Consider the following 15,253-nt stretch of genomic DNA (forward strand, 5'->3'; position numbering starts at 1 on the left):
GAGAGTGGCTTGGAGGTGGGGATTTCACAGGAAAAGGACAATCTTTTATACTTCTCAGAGCTGTGAAACATTCAGGTGCCAAAGTTCTGGGGGCGTTGAAAGGACTTTCCCAGTAGCAGCGCAGAAATGTCTATCTCCTTCTACTTCATCTCCGAGTGACTGTATTCTCTCTCTGTCACTAATTCCCTGGAGTTCTCACCTGCAAAGCACCTTTCCACAATTCTTGCCCCCTGTAAGGAATGGAAGTTTATTCACCCACTCCCACACAGCTAGAACTGCACCCCAAGGTCAGCCCAGAGCACCACTTTTCCTGCCACATTTTTGTCCTTTTCCCCTCCACAGAGGAAAAGTAGTCAGTACCTGTGATTACCCAAAGGGTCTGTATTTAACTAATCAAATCTCTTGCAATCAAAGAAGTCACAACCTCAATTTTTTAATAAGGCTAAGAAGTAATTATTGGCTAATGGCCTAATACAACATAATATAAAAAATTAACTTACAAAAATATCCTAGTGTCTGTGTACGCTAAGGCAGAACATATCTGTCAGAGGGTTTAATTACTTTTCTTCATCTACAGAAAGAGTGATTAGGACCAGACCTAACCAGGATGATACACTGACCTCTGTCCTTGCCTAGCATTGTTTTTATGTACTAAACAGACACTTGGCAATTGTCTCCTATAATACTCCAGGCAATGTGCTTCAAACAACTTAGTAGAGAGGAAAAGGACACACAAAAGGCATTCCTATCATGTGAAAAACATTATGCAGAAATATAATTTGGGAACTGATGTGTAAAAGGTTTAGCACGCCCACATAGGTAGACACGGCAGCCACATACCCTTTCTTTGCTTTAATCAGATGTTTCTTGTAAGATCTTCAAGAAAGTACAGGTTAAAAAATAACCCCAGATTATTTGATGAAAATACTACATTCTTATAAAATATATGATCCTTATCTTAAGTAGGCTAACTGCTTTAGGCAGTATTTTCAAGGCAGAAGAGGCCTCAATTACATTTATTTGAAATTCTTCAAAACAAAGGAATAACACAAGTTGATCATGGGGTCTGTTCTAGGTCCAGCCAGGTCTCCTCAGCATTTTTAGAAGAGATCCTTATTCTTCAAAGACATGAAGGTTAGACCAAGACCTAACTCGTCTGTCAGCACCCTGAAGAAAGGGCTGGATCTCACTGGGCGCTGTGCTCTCCCAAATGCTGTTGGTTCAGTGAGCTGCAATAGTCATCAAGAACCGATCTTAAACTGGACCAACTTGTCTGCTCCTAGTGGAAAGCTGATTTAACTGCTAACTCCCAGAACATCTGGGAAGCTGGCAGAGCAGACAAGGTCACACAGCATTCAGCTGAGCCTGGCTTAGAGTTTGCAAGCAAAAAAAAAAAAGACCCCTGACTTACCATTACTATATATAACTCTCCTGATAAATATTTCTCTGCCACGCATAATGCAGGTCTTATTTTTTATCCTTGGTTTGGAATCAAGTTTAGTTATGGAAGCATCTTTTACAGTTCAATATTTTTTTAGCAATTCTGCTTTTAGTTACAATTTAGAGATGGTATTTTCTTTCATTTTGATTAATCTGTTAAATAAATATGCAAATATATCAAATGCTCTCTGTAAAAACTACATACACACAACAAAACCCCATGAAATAATAAAACCAAGATTAATAAAAATATGTACTATATTACATATATGAAATGGTCATCTAACTTTCAAGCTATAAGGAAACTTAATTACACATGAATCACATGATAAAATATAAAAAGAATCAGCATATATAAAATAGTGGCATTGTCTCTCTAAAGAAGACTTGAGTTTAAAAATATAAAAAGAAGCCAATCAGTATTGTCCATGCATTAATAGCTACTGAACTTTAGACAAATAAGGAAGGAGTTAATCAATTTCTTCATTAAACATCTGAATAGGGAGATGAATAACATGTCACAACCGTTTTCTTTTTTTAAAGAAAAATTTAACCTTCAAGACAATGAAATATGTCCTTTTGATTGAGACCCAAAAGAAAAGAATAATTCTTACTCTGGACCTCCATACTTTGTGAAGTGAGTACATAATGCTAATTTAAAGACAGCTTTCAACAGATCATTTTGAAGTATAATGGCAAAGAGAAGAGCTTGCTTAAAAACATTAAAAGATTTAAACAAAAATTGATACACCAATACACAGAGTAAACAGACTTCCCACTACACTGTTCAGTATTAACGCACATGAAAGGACTGACAAGTTTGCCAGTGGACCACAAGTACTGGTAATGTAAATCACCTTGACCCCACTAGCTTCAGCTTGTTTGAGCACATTTGGACCACAAACCGTGTGACCATTCATAGACAAAACATGCTGACCTACATAAAGTCAGAAAACATCGTATGTGTATTTTAAAATCACATCTCTTCTTGGGACCTTTTGCCCAGATGTAAGTTGTCCCTGGGGAGATCTGCCTGCAGATATCAAGGACTGAATAACTTGATGAAAGACATGGGAAACTGCTAGAGGGCTGTGCTTGAGAAATATAATCAACAGTCCTGTGCTTTACGTTCCAGTAGAGAACAGCGCTAGCTAATGTCAGTATTTAGCCAGCTGAATACTCATCCTCCAAATTGCTTCAGATGGAGAACATAAAATAATGCACTTTGGCAGACCATATTTGAAGACATGTCATAAGGTCAATGAACAGGAATACCTGAACTACCTTGCTACAGGACATTCCTCATCCCAAACCTGGTACAGACTGCTGGCTGCAATTACCTTAGATTGTTTTCACTTCTGTTTCTTTGAAGCAGTCCAATTAGAAATTATCATTCCAATGTGCTTTCCTAAAAATTGCACAGACCACTACTAGTAGGTAATTTTCTTTCTGACAATTCATATCCATATAATGCACAGCATCATAGCTTAATACAAATACTCTACATAACACACAAATAAGGGCAAATCAAAAGCATATACCAATGCAGCTGCACTGCTGTACTACATTACATGGCTGGGAGAGTTTCCTTTAATTTTCTTTGATCTTTTCTGTAGAATTTGAACTTCTACTACCAATAATCAAGCAATGTTTCTTTTGATATTTTTAAAAAGCAGAGGAAAAACATGGATGAAACAGTATTCAGAGGAAGTGAGTGAAATCACAGAAAAGCAACTTTTAAAATATCAGCAAACTGGTTTAACAATAGTTAATAGGGGGAGAAAGTTTTACTAGCCCAGCATCTCCTAAGTAAAATGGAGCAGAAGGAAAAAGAGATCTATTCTTCAGGAATAAAATACTGATGGTCTCCAACTCCCTAATGGTCTCCAACTGCTTGATTTGGGCATGTGTGATAGAGCTGGGGTTATTCTAGTTTATTCATTATCCTAACTAACAGGCTCACTAAAAATGTGCACAAACTGTGACCAATGAAGCAGAGAGGGGGAAGAACAATGGAAACTTCAAAAACTCAAGGACAATTGTATAGATTGTTAGGAGAATAAAGTCTAGAAGTTTTTTTATGTATCAGCTCATGTTTAAATCCTATTATGCCCATAGACATTTTAAAACAGAGACAAAAATATTATATTTTTGTTCTTTTTGTGTTTCCCTCATTGCAGACCAAGCTATAAATCTATATAAAATATCGTTTTTTGTTTACACTGGCAGAGCCTGAATGCATGACTTCTCTTCTGGCTGGAAGATGTTTTCAAAGGATTTTGATGTTCTAGACATTATATAGGAGGTCTTTTCAGTTTAAACTTTATTTTTGCTCTTGATATTTATTACTCACTCTTCTACCATGGCAAGTTTAGTACCTTAAAAGCCTGTAAAATGGAGTGACTGGATACTTCAGTAGCTCTGCATAGTGAAGTCTGGGAAACATTGATATAAACTGGTATCCCTCCTAACATTAAGGACACAGTTGATGTCCTCTGTGTAGAAACTGGGAACTGAAAACATTATGAAACACTTGGGAGCTTATTTCAAAAAGCAAATGCCAATTTTGTAAATCAGGCATTATTTTAAAGTGATTAAAAATTAATAAAACTTAGTTTTAATTATGTTCAAAAGATCTCAGTAGCACAGTGCATCTGTGAATTCCTCTCCAAGTTCCGTGTGATTTTTATTTCCCCAGCTCTGATGTACTAGGCAACATGGTGCCATTACACTCCAGTCTTCATGTCAAGATCCTGATGATTTTGGGTTTCATTAACAGTCAGGAATTCATCACATGCTCCTGTTCGGTTATTTGACTGTTCTTTATGAACCAAGTGCACCATTTCTTGTGATTTGGTGGCATCTCCATTTAATCCACTTGACTTCCTGTCCTCCACTGCCCCTTTGCCATTGTTAATCACTAGCTTTTTCTTCTGTCCACATCTAGAAAGAAATAAAAAGAAAATAAGTGTTATAGATGATGATTAACAGAAATAAGAAAAAAATTCAAAGCCAATATTCAGGAAAAGGTGCTTGGAAATGAAATGTGTCTGGTAGTGCAGATTTAAATAATGCAAAGTGTAAAGTTTCTCCATATTACTATTTTTAATTTGAAAGTATCCTCTAGTATATGCATAAAATTTGACAGCAATTCACTTATTGAATTTGTGTCCATCTTTACTGTAGATATAAATAATTCATTACAGTGAGAAAAGATTATCTAACATTTGGATATATCCACATTTATGAACTTTGTGTACATCCCACTATAAGGACAGGGTCATTCTAAATTCAGACTTAGGAGCAAATTCAAAATCTTCAAATCTGAGCATTCTTCATTCTTCAAATGCTCAAATTCTTGAGACAGTAGAAAATTTGGATCAAGATCTTGCCTCCTTTTCCTTCTCTGTATTAGCATGTCAGGCGCAGAAGCCTGCCAACAGCAAAGAAAAACAGACAACTACTCTTGCAACTATCAGTAGCACGGCTCCTCATGATGTTAAGGTAGGAAATAGCTATTTTGCTTTTAAAGTTATACTCATTGCAGTGCTGTGTAATAAGAGTCACCAGTCCAAAACTGATGCACGCTGGTAAATGTGGGCTGAGTATTTTTCAGGGTAGTAAAACAGTATCGGCAGGTGTGCCTGGACCGTTAAGATTGTTCTCTACTTACCAAGTGCTAAATATCCTACTTGTTACGCACATCCTACAGTTATGTAAACTGAATATACAAAGCACAGCCATCTTTCTGAAGAGGAAAGATGTCTCTGTAAAATTGTACTTCAAAGTACTTTCATCTTAAATGAAGCATATTTGCTTGAATTACTGATTTGGTAGTTCAGTTATACTATTATCCTTCTCAAAGTTTACTTTTTTTCATGCTTACTGGCCAATAGATGAGTGTTATTTTAATTAAAGTAACTCAGTTCTCTGAATTAATGTTACACACATTTGCACATTCTTAGGAATGATTCCTGCTCTGTAGCGCTGAAAAGAAAGAGGAGCTGTGAAGCTCTGTAGTCTCTGGAAAATGTTTTCTTGGTCAGAGTGTCTTTCCTAACACTTTAGTTAGGCTGGTCAGCATGTTATGTTGGACCATGGAAGGAGATCCTTAACACTTTCTACAACAGGTATCAGACACAGACAGTCTAAATTCTTTTTTTCATAAAAAAATTTATATACATATCAAAGCAGTTTGTTATTTACTGAGAAGGCCCAATTGCTTGTTTAAAATGCCTGAAATCTCTGTCATACTGACTTCCTAACTGGAAAGGCTAAATCTATTATTTTCAGAACAAGGAAGTTAACTACCTTGAAACTAAGACTTACACTTCATTAGACAACCTGAACAAGACTGAAACTGGAGAAGCTGAAGTTAGCTCTCATTTTAAAAATGGTTTAACTGATGGCATTACACAAATAAATCACTATTTAAAGAAATTAATCCTTAAAATATTCTCAACTTATTGCTCAGCTAACACCGAAATGCTCAATCCTCTTTTCTCAGCTATCCAGTTTTCTCACAGCACAGATGCTGTGTTAGTTTCAGATTAGTTGGCATTCACTAGCAGTATGCTGACTGCACAGTAACTACCTCTCTATGATTTTTAAGCGTATTAGCACTTAACAGAATAGATAGTTATCACAATAACAAGGATTCTTGACTTGTCATCATTTGAATCCTGCTAAAGTGATTAACACATATTACTAGGATCTAATCCATGCATTCATACATGTATATGCACCTACATGAACTTTGTCTCGTTGCAACTCACTCCCAACTGCATGGAAGCTCTACGATGTTTTCCACTGACAGTATCTAGGGCATTATTTACAGCTCTGAGATGGTTTCATTTCTTGCCAGATGTAATCTATAATTAGCCTAAATGGCCCTGTTTGTCCTTTCTTGTGGTGATTATGAGTGAAGAGGGAGGAAACAACGGCAATCTCTACTTTTAAAGGCATAACATAGTAACACATAAATAAATACGCCATGTCATTCAAGCCATGTAACTCCAGAATCACTTCATAGAAAGAAAGTTGTAGAGTTTTCTGTCTCACAATATGCTTCATAGCTTCTTTATTTCAACAGGTCTCTGATAATACTGTCAGAGAAACACTGATACTGTGAATTTAGTCATAGGGCTAACCTACCAGGAGGCACCTCACTACTGACTTCAGTAAAACTGTATCAGTTTACTCTGTCTGACAATTTGGCATTTAGTTTGCACTGTTTTGTCTCATAGAAGCCTTCCACATTATGGGCAGGGACTGCCTGTGTAGCTCCCTCACCATGGTGGCAGTACTTTATTCTGTCACCCGTGCCATGCTTGAGAGGACCTTGATGCTATTTCACAGAAGTCCGAACACGTGCTTTCCTGCAACCACCAGTTTAGGAACAAGTTTGCTCACTGCTTCCTCACCAAAGATCTCCACATATTATGTGGTTACATAATATCAAAGTAATTAAGTTAATTTAAAAGTCAACATTTAATTAGAAATAGTTACTTTTTTAAAAGGTTCAACTTTAGTAGCAAAAAGCTGTTTAAGATAACTGAAAAGTAACCTCAGAACGTCCCCCAGAGAAAAGAAAGAGTAAGAACAGTATAGTCTATCCCTTAGACTAGAGTTTTTCCAGATTTCCTGGCTAACTTTGCACAGATCACTGCAGCTTTCTATTCCTCTGCTTTTTCATCTATAAAGTGGAGTAAATAAAGCTACTGAGTGCTTTGATAGCAATTTTAGAATATAGCCCTGGGACTACCAGATGGGATACTACCTTTTGTTCGGAAGGAACAAATTAAACTTGTGTAATACAGTCCTTCACACTGTACACAGACAACACTGCTAATGGTGGAAGATTATCCTCCACTCATCCTGTGGTTGCTCCTATGTCCACCTCATAGTTATCACTCTCCATGGACAGGATTTTCCTACTAAGAAGTAATAGGTAGAGAATAATTAATTCTCTGGGATTTATATACAGTTAGTTTCCACCTACATGTAAAGACCAAGTGATTTATATAGCTAACTTCATGTGGTTCCACTTGAGTATGAAGGCTGGTGTGTGACTTGTGGAGGATTCAGTGACCTGGCCTTCACACCACAAGTCACAGAGCTTAGCCAAGGAAGGTCTTTTCTGTGTTATACTGCGCTGTTTTTTCAAGAAGCTTTGAAGCGTTTTGATGAACAAAATAGCAAAGCAGTGTTTTTTGAAAAAGTGAAGGGGCTACCTTACCTTCTTCGACTGTTAACAGCAATGCACACTGCAAGAATCAATGCCAGTGCCACGAGAGCAGCAACTATGATCAGCCATTCTGTGGGGAGAGTTGAGGGAGGGGAGGAGACTATGTTAACCTATCTCATGTAGTTTTGCCATTTCACAGAACTGCAAGAACAATACCACTTTTAGGTTTTTTAAACTGCCAGACTTTTTTCATAGCTTACATGAATTCTTGTTTATTTTATGAAGCAAACTGAACACATTTTCGTCATTCAACTACAGACAGGCCAACTCAGACAAAATACCCTATCACTGTTAGCACCTATAAGCACTGTACTTTGATGGGCATTAGGACGCTAAGAAGTCATACCAGGTACATTTCACTCCAGTGAAACAGGGTTAATAAGAAGATGGTTGAGGAATGCTTGATTTACTCTTCACATTTTTAGTAAAGGAAATTTCACAACTTTCCCAGTAGCCTAGTATTTCTGCTGTACTCCCATTATACACATACTCTCCTAAGAGCTAACTCTTTTGTTTATTTGAAACAAGTCTTTCTTGATTAATAAGTCTCCTATGTTTCATTTGGAACAAATTACTATTTCTAATTAGTTAAATATTTTTCCTTTATGGTGAAAAAATGATTAACTGTCTTTTTGTAGCATACTTTTCTCATATACCCCTTCAGTTTTCTCTGAAAATGATGAGTTCTTCAAAAGGTGCTTCAAAGATTATATTTCAAAAATTTTCTTTGTGATCCTCCCTGTTTTGTTGGTTTTTTCCTATGAAATTAGTGCAATGTCTTGAAATGCATACAGAGCTTGAGATCTGGGATTGCTACACATAAGTAGGTAGAGTGGGACAATTACTTTCCCTGTTTTAAAAGTTATTTTACTATTAATGTCACAGAATATATTTGCATTCTTATGCAATTCTATCATGGCATTAGCTTCTTCCTACTCCATGTTAATCTGCAAGCCCCATTCTGCAGGTCAGCTATTATTTTCACTGAACATTCTCATGGATACAATACTTTGCAAGTTTCTTTACTGAATTTTGCCTGATTTATATCAATTTTAAAGGTTATTTGGATCTTAATCCAAATGTTCAGAAACCCATGCTCCAAATGCATGAGTTTTCTCATCCTTATATTGCTGGAAAATTATGAAAGCTACAGTATGCTTCATTTTTCAGAATACTAGTGAAAATGCTAAATATTGTCTGATTCATAATAAAGCCTGAATAAATGTACTTGACTTAAATTTTCATCTCTTACTTCAGTTCATATTAATGCCATTCTGTGATAAATTGTGAAAATATATCACTTCAATACCTACCTGGTAGATGGGCTGAGTTTGCCTGTGAAGTTATATTTCTTGTTGTGGTTTCCCCAGGAAAAGTAGTGGACTCATAATGTCCCTTATGTGGTCCTTGACTCCCATGTTTCCTTGAGGTAGATCCTAAAGAACAAAACTGTCCATTAGACCAAATATGCTTAGTGAATATTTAACAGCAAGATACAAAGACTATGACTTTCACATTTAAAAAACCTTATTCTATGAAGTTCATGTTGGTGTCATTAAAAAGTACATATACTGGAAACCATTACATAGACTACAACAATCATGCTCATCTCAACTGCAACTAATTTTAGTATTTTGAATAAGAAGATTCATGAGTGTCCCCTCTTTGTCTCCTATGTTTCAGTTTTGATTATATTTTCTTGAACGAAAAGGCAATTACAATTTTCTGGAGAAAATGCAAAGACGGGTGAATGTTGACAACTTTTTGAAGTGGTTTTTGGCATAGAAGTCAAACATCTTGTCCATTCCATGGGGAAAAGAGAGTGAGAAAAGACAAGAGAAAGAGAGAGAGAGAGAGAGAAAGCATGTGCTTTATTTTTATTTAAAGCTAAAATGACCAATATGGAGAAATTTTGAAACTTAATTTTATTCCTGCACAGGATAAAACTGAATTTCTAAAACTCTAATGCTTTCTTAAAATAGAAGGACAATTCTTAGAATGGTTTTAAATTTGCTACTTCTGGATACTTACGAAGGCTTGAAAAATTCCAGATAGTTGTAATGGAAAAAAAAGCTTTCTGTAAGTTTAGAGGCAGATCTCCTTGTCCTTTTTAATAAGCTGTATAATTAGGTTCTAAGACAGTATTAGATATTAAATCAAAATCCACACTTCTAGTCTCAAATATTTGCTATGCTGGCCGTGCTGCTTGAACTTGTATACAATTATATTTCTGGCCCATGCTGTTGCAATATAGGTATCCCAAGTCTAAATTTATCAGGAGACATTGTTTCATTTGAGGCACTACAAAAAAGATATTCCTTATCTTTGTATCTCTGAATTTTTCCAGACTCTAACAGGGCAAATTAAGCAATTAATTTAAGCAGCTGTAAAGTTCACATTACAACTTATTCTAGCCAGCATTTCTTTCTCATTTCTCAATAGCAGCTGGTAAAATAAAACTACAAACCCTTTCTTTTCCCTCTGTCATATTTAGCTGGTAAATACTACAGGAATCTTCCAGGTATTTTCATTATTTTTATCAACAAGAAACTTGTTGGCTGGTGAGTGGTTTTGTGCTATTCTCTCCACAAAGGACGGGGCACTAATACAGCAACTAAGAGTCCTGAGCTAGTCACCAAGAAAGATGACCAAGAAGAACATATTCACTTGTCTGCCCCAAATCTCAGCTGATTTTTTAAGGTGCTTCATATCATTCTTGAAAATTGCCAGAGCTTTTCCACCACAAAGCCCTTTAGAAAGTCATGCATACATTTGTTAAAATTCTTGTGCTTAGAGAACTACTTCATTTACCCTTACACTTCCCTTCCCATCCTCTGAGAACTGAGAAGCAGCAGGATTTAGTCATGTTCCCTACTGTTCTGGTTCTGGGGAGGTCCTTGCAAGTGGCAGGGAGGGATCCTTAAAACCTCTATACATTTCATATTGATGATGTACTAGATTCTTTTTCATTTTGGGGTTCCTTCAGTGGACTGATTTGTTATTCATGGACATTCAGACAACAGATCAGTCTTTAGTGGGACTTCAGACTACAGCATAAATATTGCTGCAAGGAAAAAAGCAAGTGAAAGAAAGTAGTGTAGTACATCAAGCCATTCATTTGTTCAGAGAAAGCCTTTGTCTGCCAATACATTAGTGTATATTTTCCATTCCATTACAGCTATGTGGGCCAAAGTAACAAATGAATAGACCCTTCAATAAATACACTTTTTTATGATGATAGTAGTGTCGTAGTAATTACCTGGCATTGTGTTTTTAAAAAGCACCAAGAAAGGATAAATGGAATAATGAAGAGTTTGGGGAATGTGACATTATGAGCTTTTGCCAGGGCACTGACAATACAAAGATTTGATGCAGACATTCACTTTGAAAACTACCTTCAAAACAGTTCCTACAGGTTTTATGTACTCAAACCAGAAAGGTAAAAAACATTTTTAGTAGTGCGTAATGTCTGCACATAAAATTAAGGAGGCAGTTTGGATCAATTAAGCGAACAGGGCAGTGGAAGTAAAGAAATGAGTTTGTAATGAGTAGGCATTATTAAAAGTAGATTTATCTTTCCAATATATTTCTAACAAATACTTACATTGCATTTACATTGCTATGCCAAAATTCTACCTGACAATATATGAATGAACTTTAGTAAATTAATTAATAACAGAATTACCTCTAAAGTATTTTCTGTATAATATTATAAAAATATAGGTACAGAATCTTGCTTATGTGCAAACAATCTCCACATACATTGACCAAAATCTACCCTGGGATGGTTCCAATAATTCGCAAGAAAGTAACTGAAGAAAGTATTTGGATTAGTGTGCATGAGAAGTAGCATTTTGAAAAACCCTTATAGTTAGGATGATTATTTCTGTGGAAACTTCAAATGAAGGAAAAATCCCTTCATTTCTCTTATGTTATCACATAAAAGTAAAGGAAGGTTATATGAAGTATAATAAGTAAACACTGTTACTGCTCACTATACTAACTCTATCAGAAAATAGCTTTTTGAAATAAAAGACGTTCACAAAGAAAAGTTAGTTACAGCCCAGTAACATAGCTATAATTAATCACTGACAAGATACCAGCAGAAAATACACCTAGAAAAAAAACCTTTTCATGGAGAATTACCTTTATTTTGGCACATACTCAACTAACGTAGAAGGAAAATGGATTAGGGAAAAACTGACAGACAGTTAAGTGTTACATAGCTATCATTTGTGCCCAGCAAGAAAGAAGACAAAATGGTATCATGTATGTATGGGCATCAGCAGAAAGTTTACACTTGTTCATTTTAATAGTTGTGTTGCTACTTACAGATAGTAGAATATAAGAAAAGTATATTTTCAAAACACTATTTTCAGCCTTTTAGCAAATGTCCTCTGTTTTGCACAGGAAGAGATTTCCGTTAACACCATTTTGTTAATAAATAAATGTTTTATAATAAATAAACAAATAAAACAAAAAGGAAATAATAATATGACAATAATTATGGTTAGCACACATGTTTTTGGATGATTACCATTATCCAAAATAATAACTGATAAATAAACTAAAAAACTTGTAACTTGAAGTTCTTACTAGTAGGAAGAGAGGTCTGCAATCGGTTAAGATGATCTTCAATGTCTGGAAAAACTTCAGGTATATAATTAGCTTGAGAACCTTCTGTGGTGTGTGCTTGTTCACTTCCACTTCCAGGTAGAGTGCTAGGTGCTAGTGGCTCATTAGTTGCTTTCTCTTGATTAACATCATCCATGGGCTCTGTGACTGTGATGATGGCATCATGATCATCTTTAAAAGTGAGCACTCACAAAGCTACCACCCACATTATTTTCCTCTTTCCTGTACCACAGCAAGCCAGAAAACACTTCCTCATTCAAAGCACAGAAGGAAAGAAGTCAGGAAGGTCTCACCTTCTTCCACACTGTCACATGCTTCTTAGAAAGCCTTAAATATCACATACTTGCTCACCCTGTTGGAGGTGTATGTTGACTACATATACAGATCTCAGTGACAGATGGAGAGGGAAGACCTTCAGAAGAAGAGACCACAGCAGCAACTACCTGACCCTGTAATTCAGGAGTGAGTGGCTGTAATGCACCCAGATCCGTGGTGGTGTTGCCTGGCAATCCACTAGTGAAGAAGAGTCAGGGATTGAAGGCAGAATTTATGATATGTAATTTTCTAAGATTGCCCTGCCCTCACCACTGGGACAACACTCCCTGGTGACGGTGTTGCTGCTGAGTCATAAGAGCAAGCCATCTGGTTAACCCATCAGAGTGCCTCCACCACATCAATCATGGTGCCAAAGCATATCACGCCTGATCACACTGGTGCACAAGAAAGGAAGATGGGGCTGAGGATTCAGAATCACCAAAATGTGTCTTGCAGAAGAGTTAGGAGGCCACCCAGAAACACGCTTCAAGAAAGACAGAAACTTTCAAGTGTTACAGCAAGGTTAATTCTACCAACAGCACAGGTCCCACCACCGATTTTTATACTGCAAGTCCACACCAAGAATGTAGATCAGCAAGATGGGAAAGATGGGGAAAGGAGTCAATTTCAGAAGAAGTAATGTCTCATTTTGCATCAAGAAAAGAGTATGATCCATTATTCTTACTGGTACTCATCAGACGGGAGTCATCACCAGGACTGTTCATACTGTCTGTGGTTCTGTGGAGGACCTCATTCTCAGGGGCATCTGTGGGATGCATAATGACTTCAGTGTACTGTCCTGGTTCGTTATCTGAAGGCAGAGGTGGCTGATTTGGATCGTCATGGTGGGTACCATCAGGAGAGGCAAGAGATGTTACCATGATGATTTAATCAGCTGTGAATTCCACGTGTCCTGCCATGCCCCACCCATTCCCACTGTGTTCGAGTCTCCTGCTCACTTTAAATCACTGCTACCCTTTTCTCACCACAAAAGGGGCAGAACAGGTAGATCTCCTGTCCTCCCATACACCATCACTCCTGTCTCAATGTACTGATCAGACATTTTCATTTGCTATTCTCATCCACTTCTCTACTTAAACCAAGAGATTCCCAAGGACAGTGGACACACAGAAACAACATAGAGACAGCAGTCAGGAGAATTCCCTGACCTGTGTCTCAGGCTGACCACAGACAGATTCAGAGACTCTGTCAAGTGCTGCTACGGTGTGTTTTACGTTGCAGATTATCAGTACTGACAGTAAAGGACCCTTTCTACAGGCACCGATTTCTCCTTTGTTGACTTTGTGAGTGGTGACAAGTTACAGAAAATGGTTAGAGTTTGTTGTCCTTTTGATGTTAGTCATAAGACTAGGTTTCCTCCCAGAATCAGCTTCACATTTCTGCATTACTGAAGTATTTTACCTATTAGAATTAGTTTGTGGTATGGTGTCTACTGAAACCTCCACTCACACTGTTCTTCTTTTCCTATATGCAGAGCAGACTTTACGTTTTTATTCTAATTTGATCATCCAGAAGAAAAGGAAACAGGCTTTTTTATTTATTTTTATTGTCATCAGCTTTCCAGCTTTGTAACTAAGCTGTCCTGCTTTTTGGAATAGGTGGCTAATGCTATATAATGCAAGGAGCAATGAGATAGAAGCAATACCATAAGAGGAAGACAAGGCAACTGTAAAAGAAATTTAACTAGTTGTCATAAAAACAAAAAAAGGTTCTGAGTATTGTCTGTCTAAGAAAAGACTAAAGTTACCTTTCCTCTTATTTCAGGAACAGGTCATTTGTTTCTCACACCATGTTATTACAAAATTATTTTGATGGTATAAATGGTATAAGCTACGGGAGACTGCATCACATTGTGTCATGCCAGTTCTGTAAGTTTCTTTCTCTCATCATTCTAAGTACAGTTTTGCAATGCCAAATAATGTAACTTATATAATGAGCTGGACACAGATCTACAGTCATGCTTCACTAGGGAACAGAAAGCATTATAAATGGTAGTGGCAAGTAAAAATTAAATGTTTTCTACAGAGTGAAAATTGAAAACTTCTATCTCACCACCATCCAGGCAGAGGACAGAGAAAATTAATCGCTCTATAATCTATACAATTTTCTTAAATGGATCAGTAAGTTAGTCCTCTTTACAAGTTCATGCAATATCTTTCCAAGACAGGCCATCAGAGAGACAAAAGTGATGAGGTATAAATAACTGACTTTACTACTAGCACCTGCAGTGGAAGACTCTTTTTCATTTTTATTCTCTCTGGAAGGAATAGTTTTATCCATTACAGCAGGTTGTGTGGCATAATCCTCTCCCTTGTCCCAACCTGGGAATACCAATGGGTCTTGCTCTGAGTTGTTCCATTTGGCTCCATGGATGGAGGCCATAGCTGTTACGATCATGGTGAAACAATTATGAACTCAGTATAAAAATATCTGTTTCTCATATTATTATCCTCTTTGGTTCTCTTCTCTATGACAGGCCTTGCTCACATGTCTACTACATTTAATGGCAAAAAGGAGTAAAGCAGATTTGCTTCTCATTATGGTTTATGTTTAGAAAAGCTGCTTACTGTCATCAACAGGATTGACTTCTTCCTC

At 36.7% G+C, this 15,253-nt stretch overlaps 1 protein-coding gene across 4 annotated transcripts in view; it reads right to left on the bottom strand.

The window, feature by feature from the left end:
• Window positions 1-417: 417 nt before the first annotated feature.
• Window positions 418-15,253, bottom strand: part of CD44 (CD44 molecule (IN blood group)) — a 48,942-nt gene continuing 34,106 nt past the window's right edge. The window contains exons 7-11 of one of the 4 annotated variants that reach the window (XM_069858098.1): window positions 13,329-13,464; window positions 12,284-12,469; window positions 9,001-9,123; window positions 7,679-7,757; window positions 418-4,383 (exon numbers count right to left, since the gene is read on the bottom strand). In XM_069858098.1, the coding sequence (XP_069714199.1) occupies window positions 4,167-4,383; window positions 7,679-7,757; window positions 9,001-9,123; window positions 12,284-12,469; window positions 13,329-13,464 (741 nt within the window). In that variant the 3' untranslated portion in view covers window positions 418-4,166. Of the gene's footprint in view, window positions 4,384-7,678; window positions 7,758-9,000; window positions 9,124-12,283; window positions 12,470-13,322; window positions 13,465-15,253 lie in introns of all 4 variants that reach the window. The other 3 variants (XM_069858097.1, XM_069858099.1, XM_069858100.1) reach the window with 3 other exon arrangements.

The sequence above is a fragment of the Phaenicophaeus curvirostris genome, chromosome 5 (assembly GCF_032191515.1).
Source record: "Phaenicophaeus curvirostris isolate KB17595 chromosome 5, BPBGC_Pcur_1.0, whole genome shotgun sequence".
Lineage (NCBI taxonomy): Eukaryota > Metazoa > Chordata > Aves > Cuculiformes > Cuculidae > Phaenicophaeus > Phaenicophaeus curvirostris.